This window comes from Chanodichthys erythropterus, chromosome 15, assembly GCF_024489055.1.
Source record: "Chanodichthys erythropterus isolate Z2021 chromosome 15, ASM2448905v1, whole genome shotgun sequence".
Classification (NCBI taxonomy): Eukaryota; Metazoa; Chordata; class Actinopteri; order Cypriniformes; family Xenocyprididae; genus Chanodichthys; species Chanodichthys erythropterus.
The window spans coordinates 570346-598061 of record NC_090235.1 but is presented as its reverse complement, the minus strand read 5'-3'; the positions used below and the strand labels follow the sequence as shown (position 1 = coordinate 598061).

General features: G+C 43.2%; 1 protein-coding gene across 1 annotated transcript; it reads right to left on the bottom strand.

The window, feature by feature from the left end:
- Nucleotides 1-652: 652 nt before the first annotated feature.
- Nucleotides 653-27716, bottom strand: LOC137037654 (1-acylglycerol-3-phosphate O-acyltransferase ABHD5). The gene is made up of 7 exons (XM_067411839.1): nucleotides 27679-27716; nucleotides 24151-24236; nucleotides 23668-24076; nucleotides 6968-7116; nucleotides 1122-1233; nucleotides 838-1024; nucleotides 653-760 (listed from the first exon to the last, which is right to left on the bottom strand). Exons 1-7 carry the CDS (start codon nucleotides 27714-27716, stop codon nucleotides 671-673), a joined length of 1071 nt encoding a protein of 356 aa, XP_067267940.1. The 3' UTR covers nucleotides 653-670.

Genomic DNA, 27716 nt, shown 5'->3' with positions numbered 1-27716 from the left:
AATTTGTCATAACGGCAGTGGTGATTATAACGTGTCTGCCTCTGATGTAAGGTCTTAGAAAGTGGAAGCATATTTTCACATAATGTTGGATTTTGCTCATGGATTCAGTCACTTAAAAGAAAAGGAAATCACATTGCACAAATATGCAAACCTGCGTAAACAAATAGACAAACTGATATTGTTTGTAAAAACAAGACTTTTGCTAAAGCTAAAACCAAGAGAGTTAATTGATTATATTGGTCAAACATATCAAAGGCCACTACTGATGCTTACTGCTACCCAGCGGTGTTCAACCAGAGAGGCGTTGAGCTTTTCTGCTATGATTTATTTATTTTTACAATGTGCATACTTGTGCTTGAATAATGAATTAATTAGAAGTACTGAAGATTTTCCAAAATAATAATAATTATAAAAGAAAATCACTTTTTGTTGATTTCATATAGCAGATGTTTTTAAAATGTAGTTCATGATTACAATGTTATGTATGTATGTATTAATTTTTAAATGCACATTTGTAGAAAGCTATAAATGATCATGAAATTTTTCCTCTTTCCTTGATATTTTCTGCCTCCTTTTCCTCTTATATAGTAACTTTCGGGCATCTATCTCCCCCTTTACTCCTTCATCTGATTCTCCTTTAACTCAGACCTGACTCGTGTTTTCTCTCCTCTCAGCATTCATTATTGCATATCTTGAGCACAGCCTGGTTGAAGTCTTCTGATTGGTCTGCAAATACGTAGTGACCTGCACCCTGGATGACCTTGGAGGAATTAAAAAGAAAACTGTTACTGTGGAGAGTTTGGGGAAAGACAGTGTGATCACTGAAATAAAACTCACTATGATTTTTGTTTGCGAGTTTGGTCTCATTTCTTGAATGGCTTTTCCTGATTGGCCTTCAATGCTGGAACGTGATCCATAGATGAAAGTCATGGGAAGAGAGGGACTGATCTTCTCCACTTGGTCCATCATGGGGTGCTGAGGCCATCCATATGGGATTGTCATGTTTTTAAATGCTGTTTCACCACTGCCGAATCACAAGACAAATTTGTAAATGTTTTTATTTTAATCTCTGTCTATTAGGTCAGAAAATAGTGGGTATGCTACCCGGGTTCACGGTTTACCTGGCCGTTTGTGCATTCACATGGTATATGTAATCAGCCACAGTGTCGTCGGCAAATACAGAAGCATATTTCTGCTTAAAATCTGATCGCAAAAGCTGCAGCAACAAAGGACCTGAAAGAGAAATACATTCAAACACCATAATACGTAAGCCTGTATTAGGCCTATGGGATAAAAGGGAAAAAAATAAGGTTATTATTTCTTTACTTCTCGTAGTGATCTTACATCAATATTACTATATCGCAGTTGAGACATAACTCATGTTGAGATTCATATAATTTTTTTCTTATTAAAGAAAAAAATCATTCATATGACAATTTATATTTGTATACATGTCTGTTTGAGTTTCAGACCAGTGTTATTTTAGTATTAGCTACTATTATATATTAATTAATGTTGAATTAACTTTTATTTTTATATTTTTATTTTAGTTTAAGTTATTTATTAATTTAGTTTTTATGTCTGTTTAGCTTTATTTTTTATTTCAGTTTTAAAATTAATTTTACTAAAGCTTCCATTTTACTTAAACTCAAGGAAATCAATAGAGATTAATGGATGGAGGGCTAAGCCTGTTTTGGGGCATACTTCCCCAAGATTTATAAAGTCCCCAAAACATTTTTTCATTCATATATATTTAGAGTAATAACAGCTGTAAAATCTATCAAAATTATTATTTTTGGTCAAGGTTGAAGTCTCATAGTATGTGTTAGATATTGATCTGCAGTATAACTTAGGCCTACTTCATTTTATCCAAATAAAGAAATTTAAGTCCACTCTATGTAGACAAAATACTTCTTGGATTTTAACTCAAATTTATTTTAAAGACATGCAGGTCAATCAAAGTCCATTTTATTGATGTTATATCAGGGCTGAAATCATTGAGGAGATATTTTGTTTAAATAAATAAAATTTTAAATAATCAATACACAATCAATCCTTCTTTCAAAACATACTTTTGTCTTACCCGGATTCACTAATGTTAGCCTGAAGGAAAGGCACGCTGCTGAGGCAACATCCTGTAGGAAGTCTAGTGGAGTAACACGTATGGACTAATCCAGTAGGGCCGTAATTCATACAGCGGCCTCTGAGTGGTTCTTACCCGGATTGGGAGGATACAACTCATGGCAGAGACGGCAGAGCAGACTCTGCCAAGGGAAAGACACAGAGCTTCCATTCAGGAGCTTACCATGGACATTACACATACGGGATCCTCTCAGGGTCGCACATATGGGCACCTAGCCTACAACTGGTTTCAAGGATAAATCAGACGTAGGCCTGGTGCCAGACGCTCTGCTATGTCCGGCTGCCGAAGGGTGATTGGAGGACTCAACAGGGTCTGCCTCGTAGGGACTCTCTGGAGAATAAAGCACATGAATTAGTGTAGCAAGCTGACACTAAGCCGAGGCCTCTCCGTGTCTCTGATTGTGGCGAGGGGGGAGTGGTTCAGCGAGGTCTGCAACCGGAGAGAATAGCGGGAGACGCTTGGTAAGTGAGTGGGTTGGATGCAAATCACGAACACCTGTTTCTCGTTCTAGTGATTGAAACCCGGGAAGGAAGACGGGAGTACGCCGCCACGCAAACATTGTCCTCCCCACCATTTGCGGACGTCATCGCGTCCCTTGCGGTCCTGCACCGTGAACAACACCAGGCCCTGCTGGATCTGCGCAAAGACCAGGAACCTCCTGGTGTATGACGACCTACGGCGGGCCATCATCCAGCGGGTCGGCCGGACCCCGGAACAACATCGTCAACGCTTCCGTTCCCTCGACCTGGGTGAGTCCGGCCGGCCCTTCGTGTTGGCCCAACAGCTCCGGGACTCGTGCCGCAAATGGTTGCTGGCTGAGGGAAGCGGCGTGGATCTGGTCATCGATCGCGTGGTTCATCACTCGGCTTCCAAAGAAGACGGCCGAGTGGGTCCAGTGCCACTGCCCCACGTCGCTGGACTCAGCCATCCAATTGGCGGAGGACCACATGGTGGCGTGCCAAGGGGGCGTGCCCTTCCAGCTGTCTCTCTCTCTCTCCCTCTCTTTTGTCCCCCTCTCTCTCTAGACCTGTCCCTCTTCCCAGGTCTCGTCCGCCCGGCCTACCTCGCGTTCCGCCCCGGGGGCAGGGGGGCGGGACTCCCTGCTGCCGGGACGGACCCCATTCCTGCTTCTCCCCTTTCTCCGCGTCAACCAGTTAACCCACTCACTGCCACAGGAGCGGCGGGCAGGTCTGGGCCGGCTTGTTGGCGGTGTGGGGACCCGGATCATTTTGTGGATAAATGTCCGGTTATGGAAGTTGGGACGATGATCCGGGTCCCCGACCATCCACAAGCTGCCCCTGGTCAAGCTGGCGAGTACCAAATACCCGTGAGTATCAAGGGGGGTACATATCAGGCTTTGGTGGACTCGGGCTGTAACCAAACCTCTGTCCATCAAAGCCTGATTTCATCTGGGGCATTGGATACAGGCCGCATGGTTGGGGTTCGGTGTGTGCACGGGGATGTGGTGAGATATCCTGTAATGCCCGTCATAATTAAATTCAGGGGACAAAAGCATAGTGTGGAAGTTGCAGTTAACCCGCACCCCTGGCATCCGATAATTTTGGGAACAAATTGTGATTGATGGTCAGCCTCTCCAGCCTGGGCGTCCGCTTGCTTATCCTTATTTTGCGGTTATAAAAGATAGGTTGTACCGAGTGACCCAAGACACTCAGACAAAAGAGGATACAACCCAGTTATTAGTTCCAAAGAGCCGCAGGGAAATGCTTTTCCACGCGGCTCATTCTAATCTGATGGCGGGGCATTTAGGACAGGCAGCGACACTAAATCGTCTCATGACCCGGTTTTTCTGGCCGGGTATTCACGAGAATGTACGCAGGTGGTGCGCGTCTTGTCGTAAATGTCAGTTGGTAAACCCACCGGCCACCCCAAAAGCGCCATTGCGCCCACTCCCATTAATGCAGGTCCCCTTCGAAAGAATTGGTATGGACCTCATAAGAGTGTTGCGGATGCACTGTTTCGCCTAATCTTCCGAGTGGGGATTCCAAAAGAAATCCTCACTGACCAAGGCACGGCGTTTATGTCACGCACGTTACGCGAATTGTACGAATTATTGGGCATTAAATCGATTCGTACCAGCGTCTTTCACCCACAAACGGACGGGCTGGTCGAACATTTTAATCGCACGCTTAAATCCATGATTCGTAAATTTGTTCAGGAAGATGCCAAAAATTGGGATAAGTGGTTGGAACCTCTGTTATTCGCAGTGCGAGAGGTCCCGCAAGCCTCCACGGGGTTTTCCCCCTTCGAGCTCCTCTCTGGATGTCCTGAGGGAAGCTTGGGAGGACGGACCATCTCAGGCCAAAAACGAAATTCAGTATGTGCTGGACTTGAGGGCAAAACTCCACACTTTGGGGCGGCTGTCAATGGAGGATTTGTTACAAGCCCAGGACAAACAGAGCCAGCTGTATAACAGACGGTCTAATTTATGCAAATTTGCACCGGGAGAGAAAGTACTTGTATTGCTCCCTACTTCAAGTTCTAAATTACTTGCAAAGTGGCAAGGACCCTTGGAGGTTACACGGCAAGTGGGCGAGCTCGATTATGAGGTGGTACGGTCTATCACCTCAATCTCCTCAAAAAATGGAATGAGGCAGAATCAGTGATGCTGGCGACGGTGATTAGCGGGGAGGATGATCTCGGGCCAGAGGCGAATGTAAAAACTCAATCCCTCGCTCTGACCCCAGGAGGAGATCACCTCTCGCCCTCCCAGCTCACTGATTTGTCTAAACTGCAAGCAGAGTTTGCAGACGTGTTCTCTCCCCTGCCGGGGCGTACCAACCTCATTCAGCACCATATCGAGACGGAGCCAGGCGTGGTTATTCGCAGCCAGCCGTATAGATTACCTGAGCACAAAAAAAAGGTAGTTCAGGACGAATTAGAGGCGATGCTTAAGATGGGAGTAATAGAAGAGTCCAGCAGTAACTGGGCAAGCCGAGACGGCTCTGTTAGTTTCTGCGTGGACTATCGCAGGGTGAATGCAGTGTCGAAATTCGATGCGTATCCAATGCCGCGGGTGGACGAATTGCTTGATTTTATTCGACACTGGACTTACCGAAAGGATATTGGCAGATCCCCTTGTCGCCATTATCCAAAGAAAAGTCCGCTTTCACAACACCGTTCGGATTACACCAATTCGTTACGCTTCCGTTCGGGCTGTTCGGGGCACCGGCTACCTTTCAGCGACTCATGGATAAAATTCTCCGGCCCCATGCTGCATATGCGGCTGCCTATCTAGATGATATTATTATCTATAGTAATGACTGGCAGCGGCATATGCAGCATTTAAGGGCCGTCCTGAGATCGCTGAGAGGGGCTGGGCTCATGGCCAACCCGAAGAAGTGTGCAATTGGGCGTGTGGAAGTAAGGTATCTGGGCTTCCACTTGGGGCATGGGCAGGTGCGTCCCCAAATTGATAAGACGGCAGCGATTGCGACCTGTCCGCACCCCAAGACCAAAAAGGAGGTTAGGCAGTTCCTCGGGCTGGCGGGATATTATAGAAGGTTTGTACCTAATTATTCGGCCCTCACCAGCTCGTTGACTGATCTAACTAAAAAGGATGCACCAGATACGGTCCAGTGGACGGAGCTGTGCCAGCAGGCCTTTACCCAGGTACGGCCTGAGTCGGGCGGTGGGGGTATGTGGCGAGGGGGAAGTGGTTCAGCGAGGTCTGCAACTGGAGAGAATAGCGGGACACGCTTGGTATGTGAGTGGGTTGGATGCAAATCATGAACGCCTGTTTCTCGTTCTAGTGATTGGCGCGGAGACAGGATAAGACGCCGTGAGAAGCAGGAGTGTGGGAGAGAGAGGGGAACTGCTGACTGAGACACAGCGAGTTACTTGGAGTGAAGCCCTTTGTGGATTGTATTTACCGAACCTGGAGTGAAGCCCTTTGTGGATTATTTGTGTTGCTGTTATCGTGCGTCTGCACGACCTTTCTTTTGAACATTCGTTTCAATAAAAGCTCAGTCAGCAGTTGTTCGCCGTCCCTGTCCTCCTCCTTCCCATACACGAACGAAAACTGTGTTACACTGATGTTCTGAAGGAGCCAGCCAGATGGACTGGGGAGCGCTAACCAGGCTCTCAGAGATTGTGCAAGCGAGACCAAGGGAACCACAGACATACCCGTAGTGGGACAGCAAGGTGGAACACAGAGACACGGCTTGGGGGGCTCTCCTTCTGAGGCAGCCCGTAGCGGGGTCTGAGTGTGCGGTGCAACACTACCTGGTTCCGTGGTTGGGCAGAGGGTGCATGAGTTCATGCTCTCAAACTGCCCACTGCTGCCCGCTGGTGACAGAAGAGGAGGATGAGAGTGGTGAGGTTTTTTGCCTCCCACTGCACTCTGTGCCCTCTTGGAACCCAGAGATAGAGGAACTGCCCTTTTGTCGAAAATTTTGGGTTTCATAAACCATACAAACAAAAGTGTTTGTTGTATTTAATTTTTTGTCTACTTTGATTGATTGACTAACTACTAATTCTGATTTAACTAAATTATAAACTGCTATGTAAATAGTTCACAAACAAGTTTGCCCAGTTTAAAATCAGTATTATTTATTTAGCTTTTCATAAATTAACATTTTACATAGGCCTAGCAAATAGGCCTAGTGATGTACCTGTATCAACTTACACTTATTTATTTCATTTAATTGCCAAGGCAACATTTGTTTTTTAGGTTTATGTTTTTCATTTATTATTTATATTTTATTTTATTTCTGCTTCATTCCAGTTATTGAAAACTATTTTTAATAGTTTTAGTTATAATAAAACAATAGTAAAACAATTAGAAAACAATAAAAAGTTTCATACCCAGTGGGCCTGCCAGCCTAAGTGGACCAAGAGGGTTGAATGGATTCATTGCTGCCCCAAAGGCTTTAATCCAAATGGGAACCCAATGCTCCTGAACATTTGGTCTTGCTGCAAAACCCCATGGCTCCACCAACACCAAGTGCTTCAATCTGTGTAAATTCATTTACACAACATTCTTTATAGCAGAAATTATCCACGTTTCCATTGAATTTACCCAGAACAATTTGTCTCAGTAACTTTTTTTCCCCCAGACCTGTTGCTGTCTGCGTTTCCATTGCAGTCTAAAGTACTGTGATTAGTCCGGTGACGTTCTCTGTATAAGCTTAATAAAGCCTGAACCTTGTTGTTAGTCCATCAGTCGTATTTTTTTAACTTTTTAAACGCATAGCAAACAGGGAGCAGGGACTTTCTGAGGGGGACATTTTTACCCCGAACTTCATTTAGACCCTGGTCCCTGCAGTTGAAACACACAGAGTACCACCTAGTTCCTGGGGAAAGTTCCTGCGGTGGAAACGTGGCTATTGAAAGCATTCTTGACTGATTCAATATTGTTAAAATATTAACTTAATTTATACCTTGTCTGTCTGAATACTCAATTCTGACTGGCTGGAAGGTGTACAATAAAACAGTTTAATGCACAAGTAGTTCCAAGTCAGTTTAATTGCTATTAAAGTATTAATTTATATTAAAGGGTTAGTTCACCCAAAAATTTAAATGAATTACTGTCGTTCCAAATCCGTAAGACCTTCGTTCATCTTCAGAGCACAAATTAAGATATTTTTTTATGGAATACAGGCGCCGTTCTGACTTAGAACACAGAAACGCTGCATTGACTATACAACATAAACAAGTAAGATTTGTTTTTGTTGAATAAAGTCATTATTTTTGTAAGTATTCTAATCACTTCATAAAATTAATGTTTAACCACTGTAGTCACATGGACTATTTTAACCAGGTGCGCCGTTGACATAGGGGACGGGGGGTCAGGACCCCTGCAGTTTTAAAAAGACAGAAATTGACCCTTGCACTTTCGATTTATAATTGTTTATAATTGGGCCATTGAACTGATTCGTTCAAAACACTGAATCGTTCAAAACGCTGGAGCATAGCTGCGAGATGTGATGGTTTTGCTTTGTTTGGAACTATTTTCGCTGCTACAATAGAACAAAAAACAGGCAATATTGCACCTAAAACGTAAGCAGTGCTTTAAGTGGGCCGGTACACACCGGTACTCAGTACCGCCACTTGCAAATATAGCTCTTGAGCGTACCGCCACCTCTCCGTGTGCCCAGAATGTGCTTTTAGCATACTGGTACGCTCATTTGGACATCAGTTTTAATAGAGGTTTTAATCCTTTGCCTGCGCTGCCGCTTTTCAGAGCGCCCTTCACAATGCACGCTTCCTAATTCGTCCCACCGAGAGCAGAGACTACATTACCCATACACCCTTGAGTTTTACAAGTGAAAAGCGCATACGTCGCTTTTGCCGCTGTCAGTGTCAACAACTCAACGTGGCCGGAGAGGGTGTGTGAAACACGCACACTCGGCTCGGTAAAAATACAAATACAGTGAACAACACTTAATATGCTCTCCTGGCTTCAGACTCTGAGTACTAAAAGAACACGGACAGAATCAGATGACTCGCTGGCAGGGCCAGATTAACACTTTGTTGTACCCTGGGCAACAATATTCAAGGGCCCCATCATCACGATCCCAGAATCACCATAATATATATATATACAGAATATTTTACTGTAATATACAGTAAATATACTCAATACTTCAAATTCTAACTGTCATCAGGTGTATTTTGATTTACAAATATTTAAATGCTCATAGAACTACAAATGCACTACTATGTCCCCTATCAAAGACATTCACTCACATATGATGCTATGAAAACAAAACACATCAGCATCTGTATAATCTGGTAAAATTGACCCACTACATTGAGAGGGAGGGAAATATCCTCCATTTTCACAAAAATAAATAAATAAGCAACCACTTTCAAACCATTGTTTATTTAACAACATTTATTCCCAATAGAAATGTATTGAATTGAAAGCTATAACAGAAGACCACAGACAACACATCAAGAAACATTTTGGTCCTTTCCCTGGCACAATTTGATTGTTTGGGAGCCGGCAGTGTAGCAAATCGTTGGTGAGTGAGCGTGTACTGTTACTTCCAAGTCCAGACTCCCTTACGGATGCAGGATACTTGGCGGCCCGGTTCTGGAAAGCTGCAGGCCCTCAGTAAATCGCTTCTTCCCGGAGCCGCTCCGTAACGGCCCCCCACAGTGCAGGATCCCCAGGGAGTAGAGGCGTTGAGATGCAGTGGCTGCTCCCAGACTCGACAAGCGGCTCAGGTGGCAGCGACGGCGGAGACACTAGAGATCCGCCATCACTGCTTCCCTCTACGATCAGACTCACTGCCTCTGGGTTGTTGCTTGAAGTTGCTGCTGGCTCTTCGCTCTCCAGGCTGTAAACGTAAGCTGGGGGTGTAGAAAAGTCCTGGCTAGCTGAGTTGTCCTCGTCGTTGACGGAAGTTGACTTAACAGAACTGTCAGCAACATTAACAGGAGTGAAGAAATTACCTATTTTAGGTATATGCTTTAAATTTTCTGCGTTTCTGATGTCCTTTTCCATTTTTAATTTCTGCTTCGCGCTCCCACTTAGCTTCTCCATGTCAGATTTTTTTCTGTTGTAGCAACGCCTGACGTAACCCGCTCGGTGTAACATTTGACCCACCTCATGCGGACTGACCAATGAGGAGAGGGTCTTAACTTGAGGCCCTCTCTTCATTGGTCAGTCCGCATGAGACTGACTCTCAACCGCTCTCAACTCACGTTCAAAGTCATAGGCAGCACAGCGTCTCTCTGTGCAGCGCAAAAGCCCGTGTTGACAGTTTGTTTAATATAAAGCGGGAGATTACCAGATACAGTATTTTGCTCGTGCCCTTGCTGCCCTGGGCCCTTTAGAGGTCTTGGGCCCCTGGGCAATTGCCCAGTTGCTCGTATGGTTAATCCGGCCCTGCTCGCTGGCTGACACCCCACCAAGCCAGAATGATATCGCTGCAGGTCAGACGCAAGCTAATGAAAGCAGCACTTGTGCCGCGGTCGAGAACTGTGTGTTTTATAATTTATTTTATGTACATTTTGTTTTTCAATTTTCAATACCCTTTTGCACATTTTATTTATGTGCATGTTTATGACCTTATTTTTTATAAGGTCGTCTGTTGACTGCTGTATATAAAACCCCTTCAATATAGTTTTTGTTACCTGGGGATGAGGGGAGTCATCAAAAAAAAAAAAAAAAAAAAGGCTATAATAGAGTACCGGCACTTTTGGGCCACTTAAAGCACTGAACGTAAGTAATTAATATTAACTACTTAACTAAACTTAACTACTTTATAACTGAGTTTCTTTGTGTGTTCTTTCTTTGTGGGGGTGGTACTCTGTGTTTGGGCCAAATACCAAGCTCGGAGCCCTCTCCCCAGACAGCACGTTTACCATTTATTTGATCTGACTTATTTGTAAGTGTGAACTCGTGAAATAAGAACTTAAAATCTATACTGGTGCACATCTGTGAATCTCCTATCTGTGTGACACACACAGACACTCGTGCACACATGCGCACGGCCGCATTGAGTTCTCTTTTGCGCTTGTCCGCCTTGTTTTCTCATAAGCATAGTCTTAAATGAGTTAAATAAAGTCTTAAATGACCGAGTTGTGAGGACATTAGAGGTGTATCAGATCTGCGTCACATGCGGCCAGTCTTACAGTGACAGCAGCTTAAGAAACCCGTTGCTATGATGTCTGTCATTAATGTTAAAGGTGCCATCGAACATTTTTTTACAAGATGTAATATAAGTCTAAAGTGTCCCCTGAATGTGTCTGTGAAGTTTCAGCTCAAAATACCCCACAGATTTTTTTAAATAGATTTTTTTAACTGCCTATTTTGGGGCATCATTAACTATGCACCGATTCAGGGGCTGCTGGCCCTTTAAATCTCATGCTCCCTGCCCATCGAGCTCGCGACTCTATAATACAGTGCATTTACAAAGTTCACACAGCTAATATAACCCTCAAATGGATCTTTACAAGATGTTCGTCATGTATGCTGCATGCATGCTTCGGGTCATGTGAGTATAGTATTTATTTGGGTGTTTATATTTGATTCTGAACGAGTTTGATAGTACTCCGTGGCTAAAGCTAACATTACACACTGTTGGAGAGATTTATAAAGAATGAAGTTGTGTTTATGAATTATACAGACTGCAAGTGTTTAAAAATGAAAATAACGATGGCTCTTGTCTCCGTGAATACAGTAAGAAACGATGGTAACTTTAACCAACAGTAACCTACATTAGCAACATGCTAACGAAACATTTAGAAAGACAATTTACAAATATCACTAAAAATATCATGATATCATGGATCATTTCAGTTATTATTGCTCCATCTGCCATTTTTCGCTGTTGTTATTGCTTGCTTACCTAGTCTGATGATTCAGCTGTGCACAGATCCAGACGTTACTGGCTGCCCTTGTCTAATGCCTTCATAATGTTGGGAACATGGGCTGGCATATGCAAATATTGGGGGCGTACACCCCGACTGTTACGTAACAGTCAGTATTATGTTGAGATTCACCTGTTCTTGGGAGGTCTTTTAAACAAATGTGACCCGTCACGGAAACCAGGGACACAAGTCGGCTGCACAACTATTGAGCAAGCGTTTTTTTTCAAAATTGGTGATTTTCGTTTTTTTGCAGAATCTGTTAGTTGAGATCATGAAGAAGCATCTCCGTGTTTTAGATAGCAGTATTGGTTTATTTAAAAGCGTACATTTTGAGGTTGAAATCGGCTTGTTTTTCAGAGATTCTATCTCGCAGTATAGGGGCGTGTCATTGTCTGTTTGTATTTCCATACTGGAATCCGATACGCGGCTTTTGTTTCTTTTGTTATTGCCCCGCCCTCCAAGGGAAGCGTGGCTACTTAGTATGCAGCGCTCTGGCCGGCTCTAGCTGATATCAAGATTTAATAAAGATGGACGCCGCAAAGAATATTGCAGACGAGCTGAATTATGGCCATTACACCGAAAATGTTTTGAAGTACAACATACGGCTGGATTCTTTAGCTGCGGAAAAAGAGTGGCAGGACATGCAAATTATTGGACATTTAGAGGCAAACAGATGCATAGTGCAAACTTCGGAGATGGTTACATCCACAAAGAAGACCCAGACAAAGAGAAAGTGTGCCCGAACAACTTATTTCATTGGAGACAACAAGATCTTTTCTGTTTCTAATGGGGTGAGTTTTCTGTTTCTAATTTTTTTTGTGTGTGTGCCTTGTACAAGCAATTTCAGGCCAATTTTTTGGTTTCCTGCTCAACACGACATGCCAACAATAAATGTTGAATATCTCCACAACCACAAGGACCATATACATAACCAGGGTATCAAATGAAAGCCAACACTCATGGGATGTCAGCTGAACTGGGCAGAATGAACATTTATTGTACAGTGTAAGAGAAAACAGTACTAGAACATGAAAAAAACAATCTCCGCCTAAAGAGAACGTACTCGGTTACTAACGTAACCTGCGTATGGGGAAAGGTCTCCTTTTTCACTGTTACTGAAGCCTTTCTCAATAACGCAGTGTAACTGCATCGTCATTGGTTCACTCATAGACAAGTTGTTGAACCAATGACGGCGCGGCATAGCTGCGCGGCCTATGGCTACAAAGCCCGCGAATATTCCCGCTGAAATGGGCGGGGTAGCTATATAAGCAGGCGCTTCGCCATAGGATTTCAGGTCATTCGACTGAAGCGACGACACTGAAGCCGCAGCCTCGTGGCATGGCATGTAACGCAGTACTCGTTCCGTATCTCAGGGAACCGAGGTTACGTTAGTAACCGAGTACGTTCCCTTTCGATACTTCACTCGTACTGCGTGGGAACGAATTCAACCGCGCCGTGCCACGGCAGGGAACGACTGGACTTGTCTTGGACACTGCGAGGGAACCAGAGGAAAAGTGAGAAGTCCGGAGCTGTCGAACCCTCGTTACACTACCAAAAGGGGAGTAACTCCCAGAGTGGCATGAAGCGGAGCTCGATAGGGGCCGCTAGATCATACCGAGAGGGCCCGAGCTTGTAAGGTTGGGATGTCCAAATGATAAAATCTGACAAAAGTGGGTGGCGAGGACCAGCCGGCTGCCTCACAGATGTCTTTAATCGAAACTCCACTAGACCTAACTCCTATGGGGCAGTTGAGGCCCACAAAGGAGTAACAAGAGTAATAGCATTGACTACCTGACACGCAAGACGTTGCTTTGAGACCGAAGACCCTTTGGTGCGGTCTCTAAAGCAGATAAAGAGCTGATCGGATTGCCGGTAAGGCTGTGATCGCTCAACGTAGGTCCTTAATGCCCTGACGGGGCAGAGCAATTCCAGCTCTCGCTCGTCCGACGAGGGAGGAAGCGCTGAGAGGGAAATGACCTGTGCTCTGAATGGAGTCGAGAGCACCTTAGGGACGTAGCCATGCCTAGGTTTCAAATCGACCTTGGAGTCGTTGGGCCCGAACTCAAGGCATGCAGGGCTCACGGAGAGGGCCTGCAAGTCACCAATATGCTTAACCGATGCTAGTGCAAGTAGCAGAGTGGTTTTGAGCATCAGGGGTCTGAGGTCAGCTGAACACAGTGGCTCAAAGGGAGGCCCTTTGAGAGCTCTGAGGACCAAAGAGAGATCCCAGGTGGGAACGGTGAGAGGATGAGGTGGATTCAATCGCCTAGAACCTCTCAAGAAACGCACCACAAGGTTGTTTCGTCCCACTGACTGGCCAGCGATAGGAGCGTGAAACGCTGCGATGGCTGCTACGCAAACTTTGAGCGTTGAAGGGGTGTGACCCAGTTCTAGACGCTCCTGGAGGAAAGACAGTATCGGAGATACATCACACTCCACTGGGTCTATGTTGCGTGTAGAACACCAACTAACAAAGACCGACCATTTCTGGGCGTAGAGGCGTCTCATGGACGGAGCTCTCGCCTGAGAGATGGTATTTAGCACGTCCCCGGGGAGGTTAGCAGGCTCCCATCGAGGGACCAGTGCAGAGCCTAGAGTTCTGGCTGGGGATGTCAAAATGACCTGTTCGCCTGAAAGAGGAGGTCCCGTCTCAGGGGGATTGGCCATGGAGCTTTCGTGGAAACCCTGAACAGCTCTGAGGACCAACTTGGCTCCTCTAGAGCAAGACCACCAGGAGGACTCTGTGCTTGTCTTCCCTGATTCGTCTGATGATCTGCGAGATCAGAGCAATCGGGGGAAAAGCGTAAAGGAGGGTGCTGGGCCAGACGTGAGTCACCGCATCGTCCTCCTTTGAGAATAAATTGGGCAGTGAGAGTTGTCTTCTGAGGCGAAGAGGTCTACCTCTGCCTTCCCGAAGGACTCCCAGATTGTGAGAACCGTCTGGGGATGGAGCATCCACTCGTCTGAGGGGACATTGCTCCGAGATAGCATATCTGCTCCCAAGTTTGTTCTCCCGGGTATGCGAGTCACTCTGAGTGACTGAAACCTCGGTAATGCCCATTCCAGAAGACGCTTCGCCAGAGCGCATAAGCGGCTGGACGAAAGACCACCCCGGTGATTTATGTATGACACCACTGTCATGCTGTCTGACTGGACTTAAGATGTGGCATCCCGTCAGGTGTGCCTAAACGCGTGAAGGGCTCGAATCACTGCCAACATCGAGGCAGTTGATGTGCAGATGGCTTTCTTCGTGAGACCACGAGTCGAAGGCCGGTCTGCCCTTTCAAACAGCACCCCAACCTGTGTTGGATGCATCTGATGAGAGCACCGTCCTTCTGGACACCGCCTGTAGGGGTACACTTTGACTGAACCATACAGGGTTCATCCAGGGTTTCAGAGCTGTCAAACAGGCCTGATTGACCCCGAGACGCAGGCGGCCGTGCCGCCAGGCATGAGGAGGGACCCGGAACTTCAACCAGAATTGAAGAGGCCACATCCGAAGAAGGCCGAGCTGCAGAACCGGGAAGGCGGAAGCCATCAGCCCTAGCATCCTCTGGAAGTACTTCAGAGGAAGATAGGCTCTGTTCCTGACCAATGCCACGAGCTGCTGAATGGCCAGAGCACGCTCTGACGATACTACAGCCGTCATACGGGCTGAGTCAAAGACTGCACCCAGGAACATTACACGTTGGCTGGGGAGCAGTGAGCTCTTGGCAAAGTTGACCCTGAGACCCAGGCACTCCATGTGGCCGAGTAGCACGGATCTGTGATGCTCCAGCTCGGCTCGTGACTGGGCTAGGATGAGCCAGTCGTCGAGATAATTGAGAACCCGGATTCCCAACTGTCTCAGTGGGGAAAGCGCCGCGTTCATGCACTTGATAAAAGTGCAAGGAGCTAGGGACAGCCCGAATGGAAGGACCGTATATCAAGAATCACCTGTGATGGAGGGCTATCTGGATGTGAAAGTATGCATCTTTCAGGTCCAGCAAGCAGAACCAGTCCCCGGGGCAAATTGAAAACGGCGATTGTAGCTCTTTTAGAGCCGCTGGGAAAGCTCTTTTAGAAAGCGCCGTTAAGCCGCGGGAAAAGCTCTTTAAACGGCGCCGGATGGCGGCAGGAGACGCGCTGAGAGATGGCTGGAAGCGGGCGGCTCGAGAGCGGCGCTCGAGGCGGCAGTCTGCGAGGGGGCCGGCGCTGTCTTCGTGCGGCGGTCTCAGCTCAGTCCACTGCGAGTGCCTCTTCGACGGCGGCGAGAACTTCTCCCAGGCGAACTTCTACCAGGCGAACTTCTACCAGGCGAACTTCTACCAGGCGAACTTCTACCAGGCGAACTTCTACCAGGCGAGCTTCTTCCAGGCGGCGAAGGCTTCAGCCGGAGATCAGCGAAGAGCGATATGAAGTCGTCGCTGAAGGAGAGAGAACTTAAATCCTATGGCGAAGCGCCTGCTTATATAGCTACCCCGCCCATTTCAGCGGGAATATTCGCGGGCTTTGTCGCCATAGACCGCGCAGCTATGCCGCGCCGTCATTGGTTCAACAACTTGTCTATGAGTGAACCAATGACGATGCAGTTACACTGCGTTATTGAAAAAGGCTTCAGTAACAGGGAAAAAGGAGACCTTTCCCCATACGCAGTACGAGTGAAGTATCGAAAGGGAGCCAGTTTTCAAAGTGAATATCAGCTTGGAAACATAACATAGTATCCCAAAACCTCTATCAGTCAGTACCTCTATCTATGGGAATGAGTCAAGCCAAGTTTAAAGCTTGTAGGGAGAGACAGTGCAATGCTGCACAAGTTATAATACTTTAATGTCAAGGCGGAAATGTAGAACATTAGATGGTGGTCTATGGTGCTATTTGACTTCATTATTGTACCAGGTTGTGACACAAATTATATTTAATTGACATATCACTATAGTTATTAATTCCGTCCTGCTCTCTTACTTCTTCAGGGTTAGGGGTTAGTAACTAGTTAGTAGTAATAACTATGTAATAGTCGTATGGCAAAGGTATGTTTTTCTCCATCAAAGCAGTGGCACTCAGGTAGGCAGCCAACAGAAGGCACCAAGGGACCATGTCAATGTGCTCAGTTTGAGTCCTGGTCAGGGACACAAAAGAAGAATTTACTGTTTTGATAATGAATACCTTCCCAAAACAAAACATGCATGCATGCATGCATCAAAGGGCATAATATAAATCTAACCTACAAAACAGCCAAATCATGCCAAATAATCTGAAACAATATAGTTGCATATAATGTGGCAAAACTCAATAATAATGATGTGAGTACCTGAGTATTCTTGCACCAAGCTGCACAGGCACACCCACATGCCCCACTGCAAAATATTCCACTTTTTCGTCATCGACACTGCCTGGTACTGCACTGACTTCCACTTTCCTTGCATCCACATATCGTCAGCTCCAAGCACCTGGCCTGTACATACACTTTTGAAGTGCTGGTCGTTTTTGGATCATACAGTTTGCAGACAAACTGTTCTGCTGAGGATAGAATAGCTGGACTTGGTACTTCATCATCACCAAAGTTGTGGAGAAAATGAGGGCACTGCTGGAACAGTGAACGGACAGGTAGTATCACATCTAGTGATGGCATGAAATGCCAACAGACCATCCAGAATCTCACTTGACATTTTAATATCATGCACTTTAATGTAGCGTGGTTTTCTTGGCAGTTCCTGCTTTCATCCAAATTTCTGGGCTCAGCAGGTGTGTAAACACAAGAAGAAACAACAGTACATCTGTGTCTCTGCACTGAATGATGAGCCTCTCATACCCTTTGGTTGTGGCATCAACAGCATGTAGCAATATGCAGGTATCTGCTTCTTCATGTGCAGCCCGTAGGTGGGAAACACCAATCCCAGCTGCTGTTGCCACTTTTTCAGCATTATCAAATCCCACACTTATTACAATTTCAAGACCATACTGAATGACATGCCTTTCAATTTTAATTGAAATGAATTGTGTCAGGTTGGCCTTGTTTTCGTTCATTTCAATGAAACTATTCCAGTTAGCTGGCATCTTTATATCATTACTTACAATGGTGTGAATTTCTCGCTGCATGGTGCTGCGTTTTGCTCTTGTTCCACCCTTTATGGAGTTCTGTAGATACTGATTAAAGACTAGATCCACTCTAGTAATGTTCCCATGTAGATTGCCAGTCACTTTCTGTATGAAAATATCAGCATAATCCCCAAAGGTTGATGCATTTTGAGGTTTTCCTATTGCTCTTACTAAAGCCATCCCATCAATGATAGTGCATGTTCTCACAAGAGATGGACTTAGCACAGTATATTTTGCACCAGCTTGTAGTATGGTGGCTAAGTCAGCTTTGCTAGTAGGTCTGAGCACTAACTCTGTTGTGGCAAGTGAAAGGGGGACTGCGCACAGTTCTTCTTGGAGAAGCCCATCTATGTTAACCTCTCTGCCACTGTCCATGGATACAATGATGCGACAGAAAATATCCCTGTCAGGCTTCACACACTTGGATTTGAGTTTTCCAAGTTTGCTGTCTGTTCTGTAAAGATTTGAGAATGTTTTGATTTTTCTCTTAGTGAGGCTGTTATGAAAGTTTGTGTTCATTGTGCTAATTCTTTTTTTCACCAGCTCAGTTACAATTTGTTTCCCAGACTCTGCAGCATGTGTTAGATCATTTAGTATATCTTCTGAAGCAACATCACCGTTGTCAAAGACATCAATTCATACATATTCTCCAGTTGGAAGACATGGTATCTCTGGAATAGGTCTACAAGTTGAATGACATCATCATTATCCCTTCTGAGTCTTGATGGAAGGCAGTCTCTGTGGTTGTCTTCATCATCTTCTCCATCATGTGTCAGTCCAAACAGGGATCTAGTGTCCTGTGCTAAAGATGCACATTCATTGTAGGTCATGGACCAACGGTTTCTAACTGTCTCATTTCGAGTGATGCCTACCAATCCTCCAGCAACCTTTCAGGTTGTTAATATGTTCAAGGCAAAGATCAAATGGCACCTTGCTGAAGCTGTGTTTGACCTCTTTGGCTACAAAATCACCATCTAGGAAGCCCTGGTAGACCCGTGGTGCTGTCTGTGCCAGATGTTCCATGTCTGCTATGAATACAGCACCCCATCTTGTGTAGTGGGTGTGATCATATGCAGCAAACCAGGGCATCATGCTCTTGAAGGCCGACATGTAAAGCTTCAAGTCACCACATCTCAGTTCCCGTGTGAATGCCAAAAGAATAGACACATGGTCCATGTATTGTCGCCAGAAGGTAAATGTTGGTTTGTCTTCATAAGCCTTGTCAAACTCAGCAAGGAGATCTTGAACTTCTCCAACTTTCAGAACAAGATCTTCATAGCATGCTGCAGCTGCCTCAATATCTCCACAATGTATGTGTTCGGAGAGTGCGTCTGCCAACTCAAAGCAACTGTTGTCTATTGTGCTATCATTGTCATCCACCCATTGCAGAAAGGTTGGCCACAGTATTCTCCAAAGTGCTTCAAAAGCAAGTTTGTGTGCATGGGCTACACAATTCCTTTCCCTTCATGATGTTTTCAGCTGTGTTCTTTCCGAATACAACACTTTCCTGTGAATAACTCAAAATGCCCCAAAACCGACTTGTGTCCCTACTTTCCGTGACTGGTCACAAATGCGATTTTTATAAGAAGGAGGAAACAATGGAGTTTGAAACTCAGTGTATGTCTTTTCCATGTACTGAACTCTTGTTATTCAACTATGCCAAGGTAAATTCAATTTTTAATTCTAGGGCACCTTTTAAGAGATAATCACTCACTGCTCTTGACTGAACTTTTGTAGCTTTAATAAGAATTAATCCACAGACAAACCAAAATTTATTCAGACACCTTGATCATTTCATTAATTATTACAATTTATTCACTATAGTTTAAAAAATGGTAATAAAATATGACAAGAACTCAGTTAAACTGTCTCAGAAAAAGAATAATCTTAATTATGTCAGATAACATAAAACATGGTCAGGTCAAAGTGTCTGAATAAATTTTGGTCAAAAATTGTTATCAATTTTTCTGGTAGTCCACTGTATGAAGAATTACAACTATACTGTCCTGCACCCACTAGTAAAAAAATATTAAAAAATAAAAAAAATATCTAGTGTCTGAATCATTTTTGGTTTGACTGCATATTTAATTTAGAATTTATGCAGTGAACACTGTGAAATGTTTGATAAATGTATTCAATTTCTGTATATTTCCTACCTTAGATAAAATATTTATAATATACTGTCTTTATATTGTTTCTACATCCATTTATAGATGAAATGTAAAATATTTACAATATAAAAATAAATAAATATATATATAAAATATATGTGACCTACACAAAAGTAAAGACTCATAACTCCAAATCTATAGCAAGGAGAGTCAAATAATTGTTGTTTGATAGAAAACTTTAAATAAAAAAAAAAAAAATATATATATATATATATATATATATATATATATATATATATATATATATATATTACATCACAATTGGACATTCTAATGCTGAGAGACACCCCCTAATGGGCATTTTTAAAATAGTTCCTTCACGAGGAATATCACGTGATCAATGCAAGGGATTATATTGATTTTTGACTCATGTTTCCTGAAGTTATGAGTAAAAATGCCACTTGAAATCTACACTTTTTTTTTTTTTTTTTTTGCTTATTTTGCTCATTTAAAGAATCTGCTTTAAATGGTGATGTGATGATCTATGATCTGTGCAATTTTCATTTTCAAGTTATGAGCAAAAACTCCATGTGAAATCGCACTCGGTTACTAACGTAACCTCGGTTCCCTGAGATATGGGAATGAGTACTGCATCGCTAGACGCGGTGGGGAAAACTAATTTTTCTCCAATTACTGAACCCTTACTGAAGCCCGCAAAGAGTGTGATGACATGCTCTGAACGGAATGGAGAGCACTTTAGGTACATAAGCATGCCTTGGCTTTAGGACGACCTTAGATTCACTTAGGACACCACTGTCATACTGTCTAAGACATGGTGACCCTCCAGGGCTGGCATTTCCAGGCAGTTGATGTGTAGCCAACTTTACTCATTCGACCAGGAGTCCAATGCTTGTCTGCCTTTGCCCAGAGCTCCCGAACTTGTGTTGGACGCATCTGTCAAGACGACCTTCCGTCTGAAGAACGTTTGTCTTACTAGCTCGCCCTTCAGCTGGGCTAGAATGAGCCAGTTGTCAAGGTAATTCAGGATGTGAATTCCCATCTGTCTTTGATCTGCGCGAGGATCTGTTTCAGAGTAGTCATCCTGAACATCTGAGGCCTAAGGCCGCCATCCTTCTTGGGGACAAGAAAATAACGGGTGTATTATTATTATTTTGTTAGCTATAACTGCGGTGAGTGGCATGGGCACAGGAATTTGAACAGGCCCAGTGCTTACAACACACTGTCTCCAACACTCAGAACTGAACGGGGTGTTGGAAGACCTGAACGAGGCTGTTTGGGGGGGTGGTCCAGCCAAGAGGCTCTTCCATCGCCACATGCGATGGCACTGGACGCTTGGTGCACGGCCCGATCCTTGACCGCCTCCTGGCGGCCGGCGATGGCTCCTCCGGCTGAGGGCAGCCGCCAGCGAGTCCCCCGTCCCCTGCTCCTCCCCTTCATGGCGGACGGCAGCAGGCTCCGTCCCACGGCGGACGGCGGCGACTCCTCCGCTCCCTCCTGGACGGCAGCCACCCCACCTCGTCCCAGGAGCACGGCATCCGGGTCTCCGTCCCACCTTTCACTATGCTCCAGCACCACCGCCTCGGGCAGCCTCTCGCGGTCTTCACACTCCCGCGCTGCCCGAACTACGCAGCACCGCGATCCCCCTCAGCAGCGAGGGCTCTCCGACAGCATGTCCCTCCTTCCTCCCGGGTTTCGGCACCAATGTAACACAGTTCGTAAATATGGGAAGAAGGAGGCGGGAACCGGCGAACATTCAACGTAACTTTAATGTAAAATAATCAAAGAACAAAACGAAAGTAATGCCGGCAGACCCTCGCGGACGTCTGCCGGCCACACAAACATAATAAAACATAAAATAAAGTCCAGGCCTGGTCCTCTCTCGTCCTTCACGGTAGTCGCTCCTCCTTTTATGCTCCCGGAGCTCCTCCGTGAGGGACTCAAGGCCGGTGCGCCTCCCAGGTGAAGCTCATTAACACTCGCGCCACCGGCCTCGCGTCGTTCCCTCACGGCTCTCGCCCGCCCTGGTCGCCACATGGGCTTTGTCCGCTTCTTTAATCTCTGTGAGGTTCAACCATAAGTGGTGCTCCAACACCAATAAACTGGCCATAGACTCGCCATCGACCGTGGTGAGGGCAGAAGAGGTAGAGGTGCGTAGACAGGCTGAGTAGGGGGAGCAGCATGACTTGATGAGGTCCTTGTGAACTTCTACAAAGAATGGAGCGGCTTGCTGTCGAGGGGCCTGGCAGCCAAAGCACTCACTGTGTCCATCATCAGCCACATTCGTGCCGCAGCATTTGCAACAATGCCGCGAAATTTGCTCTAGAAATTTGCTCTTTGAACTCAGCAGATGGTGGCAGGGGATAAGCTGAACAGCTGCTTGCAGACCCTGAAGGTGGCTCGTGAGCGGTACGCTGATCAATTGCTTGCAGAGAGTGGAGACGGTGAGCAGCTCTGCTTGTTCATTTCATTACAACTGCACAAACCAATGTATGTGCAGTTTTATGTGTTATGAAAAAGGCTTCAGTAATTGGAGAAAAAGGAGTTTTCCCCATCGCGTCTAGTGACGCAGTATGAGTGAAATATCGAAAGGGAACTATATTTATTTTCAGTTATCGCCTGTGTGCTGTTTTTGTTGTAAACTCAATTTGTGCAGACTCATTAGAGTTTGAAAATAACGCAACAGGAACATGTTGGAGGCATGTAACGTGTAAAGTCTTTGATTTTGTATGCAAAAAGAATTATTGTGGTTTCAGTTTATATTGGCTCTTAAAGAGAGACATGTAAACGGGAGTCCTTAGCAATGCATATTACTTACAAAAATATATTTTTGATAAAATTACGGTATTAAATTTACAAAATATCTTCACGGAACATGATCTTTACTATCCCAATGATTTTTGGCAAAAAAGAAAAATTGATCATTTGACCCATACAATGTACTGTTGGCTATTGCTACAAATATATCTGTGCGACTTACGACTGGTCTTGTGATCCAGGGTCATGTTTAAAGGCCGTTTAGCAAAGAAATGTTATTCTGATGCTTTTGATTAGTTCTCTTGTTTGAATTTGCAGTGCACAACATCTGTCAATTACATTAATCCACATTGCCGTTGAAAGCTTTAGGCTAAAACCTGTCCGATAGTTGCCACCATGGTTAGTGATAAAAATGCATTAAAGTGCTGGAAATTTAAAAATGATTTAATCCAGAAATCTGTATTTAACCTCAGAACCATCTCAAAGTAAAAAGAGGTGCTAAAGTCTCATTTTGTGGTGGCTGTGCTTTAAAATTAAATAATTTAATTTAATTAATTTAATTTAAAACTTAATTCAAGTGATGAAGAATTTTGAAAGTCTGACAGTAATCAGTGTTTAGTATTATTGTAAGGTTAACCCTGCCTGGTTTAAATGTCTGAAAAATTATTAACAGTTGAAAACATTCATTAGAAATTTAGAAAAGTAATCAAAAAGTAATAAAATGTAATCAGTTACATTACTTTGTAAAAAGTTGTATAAGTATTTCAATTACTTTACTATTTTAAAAAGGGTAACTTGTAATTGAAAATATACATATTATATACCGGAAATATACATATTATATGCCGTATATCATATATTTCAAAATGGAAGTGTGTCACAAAGCTCAGGAAAAGTAGTCCATTTAATCAAATAGTCTACATGTAACCTTACCGTATTTCTGTGTCTGTTTTAAAATGGACAGAATGCTAGGTCTAACAAGTTGTAACTGACAAAAATAACCACCATTTTTAACCCTTCCAGTCAAATTTACCGCTGCAAACATCAACAGTTTTAACTTGTCAATGCTGGCAAATGACCATATAAGCAGGATAATCCACAACTCGCTGTGCATTAAACAATTTGAATGCAAACCGCAAAACACATTGTGCATTAAAATAGTTTAAAGCACAGCTAGCCATGGATTACCCCTTACTTCAAAACCACACACAGATTTACCTATGAGGATATTTCAGGGCATAGGCAGTAGACACATATCCTCCAAGATCATGGCCCAGGAGAATCATATGTTCCAACCCTTCTGCCTTTCTCCAGTCCTCCAGGGATTGTACAAACTGCTCCTCTGCATCTTTGGCATCCCTACCAAAGGTTGGTCGACTGCTGCGTCCAAAACCCAGCATGTCCAGTGCATACACAGGCCTTCCTTCCCCTGCAAAGGCAGATAGGTTTTTCACCCAGAGACCCACTCCACCCCCAAAACCATGTAGTAGCACTAATGGGACCTTAAGTTGTTGAACCCCAGTGGTTGAGAGGTCAGATGAGCACTCTACTTCATTAAAGCCCAGAGTCCAAATGTAGTTGCCATTAGAAATGGGAACATATCCTTGAGTAAACTTCACTTTGATGGCTGAAAATAAAATATGTTCAATAGTTTGTATGGAGATCTGAACCATTTTAGGAGTTACACAAACATTTACTTACGTTTCAGGATTCTGTCTTCTGATTTTATAAGATGGGAGAGTGAGGTGGGACACCAGGATGGCAGCCAACTGGAGATACACCATGATCTATAATGTACAGTAAACAAATGCCCATGTGACATAATGATATGACAGTATGATCCCTATTTATATTTATCTGCATTTTACAAATGTCATGCCAATCCTGAACCTAAATGTTAAAGGATCTAAGGATTCTCAACAGCAGCCTGTGTGTGTGTGTTACGTTAAGAGAGCAACCATACTTCTTTTATTTTCTTTGTTTTATATGATTTAATTTTATAATCATTTATAATCATTAGTCATTTATGTAGTTGTCATTTGATTTATCATTTAATCATTTATTCATATTATTATTTTTATTATTATTTGATTTATGTCATTTTATGTTTTTATATTTTATATAACTTATTATTTTACAGCGTTTCCTTTAGAATTTTTTTTAGCTTTGGTGGCAGGCCTATTTCCACAGGGTGAGGGGCCCATTGACCATGCCCCCTTGGTAGGTTAAACCTTCTCACCCAAGATCACACTCACACATACCACTTTCTGGGAAATTGAAAAATTGAAAAACTTATTCAAAAATACTATTATAAATTTGGTTAATAGATTTCAGCAGCAAAAGTTATTCTAGAAAAATCATGAGTGCACAATAACTTTATAAAATCTGAACATTTGGTGAAGAAAACAATATTTAGTGAGGGAACAAATAAAAGGTAATATGTTACACATTGCTCTTTGTATTGTTTTAAAATTCATTGAGGGAAAACAAGAAAATATATTTTCAAATACTATAGAATGAAAAGACATTTCTTTGAAATGTATAGCTTTTTAATGAGGCGACAACATATTATTGATAGGACAGAAGTATTATAATATGATTATGAAAGTATTATAATATGAAAGGCTCCAATACAGAGCGGCACAAAGCGTTTCTGCGCATTCCGTGCGCAGAATGATGCGCTTGTAGCAACATGAGTCACAGCACACAGCACTCTGCATTGAAAAGTTCAAAGCAGAAAGGGATATTGATGTGTGTATTATATTTATGCAACAGTTTATTGAGCCTTTTAACAGTTTTAAATTCCAGTTAATGTGTGTGTGAAGAACAATTCATGCACTCTATTCCAGTGTTGTAATCTAACAGACACCCAGGAGAAAGATGACATGATTTAGAAACGGCAATAAACTCCAGCAAAAGCCCTTTATGCAAAACCATAGACCATTATCTACAAATAAAGTTTAATAATGGGAACATTGACCTTGAAGTGAGTTTCATCGTTTTACTGTCGTAACCAAATGCAACGCACTGTTTGAATGACTGTGGAGAAATGAGTTTCCATTAACTTTAACTTAACAACTTAAATTTTCATTTCTACCTCAAATTAAGCTATTGAATGGCTACAGAAGTCTTGGAATATAGTGCACAAAAACTTTATGGTGCTTTATGCCTTTAGTGGGGCTTAACTAGTAGTGCGCACAATATCGGATGTCAGCCACGGCGGGGATGATTTTTGGTGTGGCGGAAACACTCTTTTACTTATTTCCTTGCTCTTGCAATGCTTGATATTGTTGTTTAATCTCATGATTGTGTGGTTTGAAAGGATGTTTGTCTTCATGAGTATGAGATGGGAAAATGTCTCAATTTCAGGGTCACAGCACTCTAAAAAATGCTGGGTTAAAAAAACTCAAGCTGGGTAAATATGGACAAACCCAGCAGGTTGGGTTGAAAGGCACCTATTATGCCCTCTTTCACATGATGTAATATAAGTCTCTGGTCTGGTCAAGTTTCAGCTCAAAATACCCCACAAATTTGCCCCTATTTGAGGGTGAGCAAAAACATGCCTTTTACTATATTACTATATTGCTGGCTAAAAAATTAATCCAAAATTGGTTGAAAAAAATGGCTGGGTGAAAACAACCCAATCCCTGGTTTTGTCCATATTTAACCCAGTAGTTTTTAGAGTGAGAATGATGCAGTGAAGCAGAAATTTTCCATTGTTTTTGCTGTGGTATGATAACATTGAATTTGTGCTGGCAGAAGAGGATTGAGCATTGAAACATCTGCAATTACACTAGTTCTGACATAGCGCATGGCATGCTGATAGATTTTTAACTGATTTGGCAATCTCATCATTATCTACGTTGCACAGCTGATTGGTTGCTGTTGCATCAGCAGCTAATGAGCTGCAGCTCAACATGTTGCTGTTAGCGGTATGCAGCGTGCTTTCAGAAACCCTCCACCTACCCCAGCTCCACCTGCTAGGGTCTTTTCAAAACTCTGCTTCATTAAGCTTCTGAGCTTTATGAATCTTTAGTTTTGAATTAGTGATTTGGATCTCCTATCAAATGACTAAACTGCTTTAATCACGTGACTTTGGCGCTCCGATTCACTGATTCGATTTGTAAAGCTCTGAAGCAGTGTTTTGAAATCGGCCCATATACAGTAGATATTGTTGAAAAGTCATTATTTTGTTTTTTTGGCGCACAAAATGTATACTTGTCGCTTTATAATATTAAGATAGAACCACTGAACTCACATGAACTGTTTCAAATATGTCTTTAGTACCTTTATGGACCTTGATCTTAATTTGTGTTCGGAAGATGAACTAAGGTCTTACGGGTGTAGAATGACATGAGGCTGAGTAATAAATGACATTATTTTCATTTTTGGGTGAACTAACCCTTTAAATCATGTATGTTACATGTGCAGCAGCAGCATGTCTGTAAATGAACTGGCAGTAGAAAGTCTCTGTAGCAGCATAGCAGATCTGTTCCACCAAGACCAAATATATTAACATTGCCATATCCATTACCATGCCAATCTCTATTATCATACCAATCTCCCGAGAGTTGTCATGAAAAAACTATGATTATGCAATAAACTCTGCTCTTTTTACTTTCATCACTTTGTCTCCTGCTTCTGCTCTTCCCTGGCTTTCTCGTCAAACTCTCAGGCTTATAGAAGACTATCTTCTGGAAGTGATTCAGCTTTCAGGTCGGATCTAATATATCTGATATTTCTGATGTGGATATCCATCCATCCATCCGGCATGTCCTTACAATGTCTAACATTTTCTATTATCATTGATAAGTTTTTTTACTTCTAAAATCAAAATTCTTAAAATGATCACAAATAAAAAATATTTATATATATATAAAAAAATTATACATATATACTTTACAATAAGGTTCATATGTTAACATTAGTCATTGTATTAACTAACATGAACTAACCATGAGCAATAAATTTGTTACTGTATTTGTTAACTTTGTTAACCTTAGTTAATAAAAATACAGCTGTTCATAGTTTGTTCTAATGTTAACAAATACAACTCTTGATTTTAATATTGTATTAGTAAATGCTGAAATTAACATTAACAAAGATTAATAAATGCTGTAGAAGTGCAGTTCATTAAGAGTTCATTAACTAATGAACCTTATTGTAAAGTATTACCCTAACATTTTTGTCATCAACACACATATAGAGATGTTTACATGCACAGCTTACCTCCCTTCTGTAAGTACAAATTCCTCTTGATTTCTCAT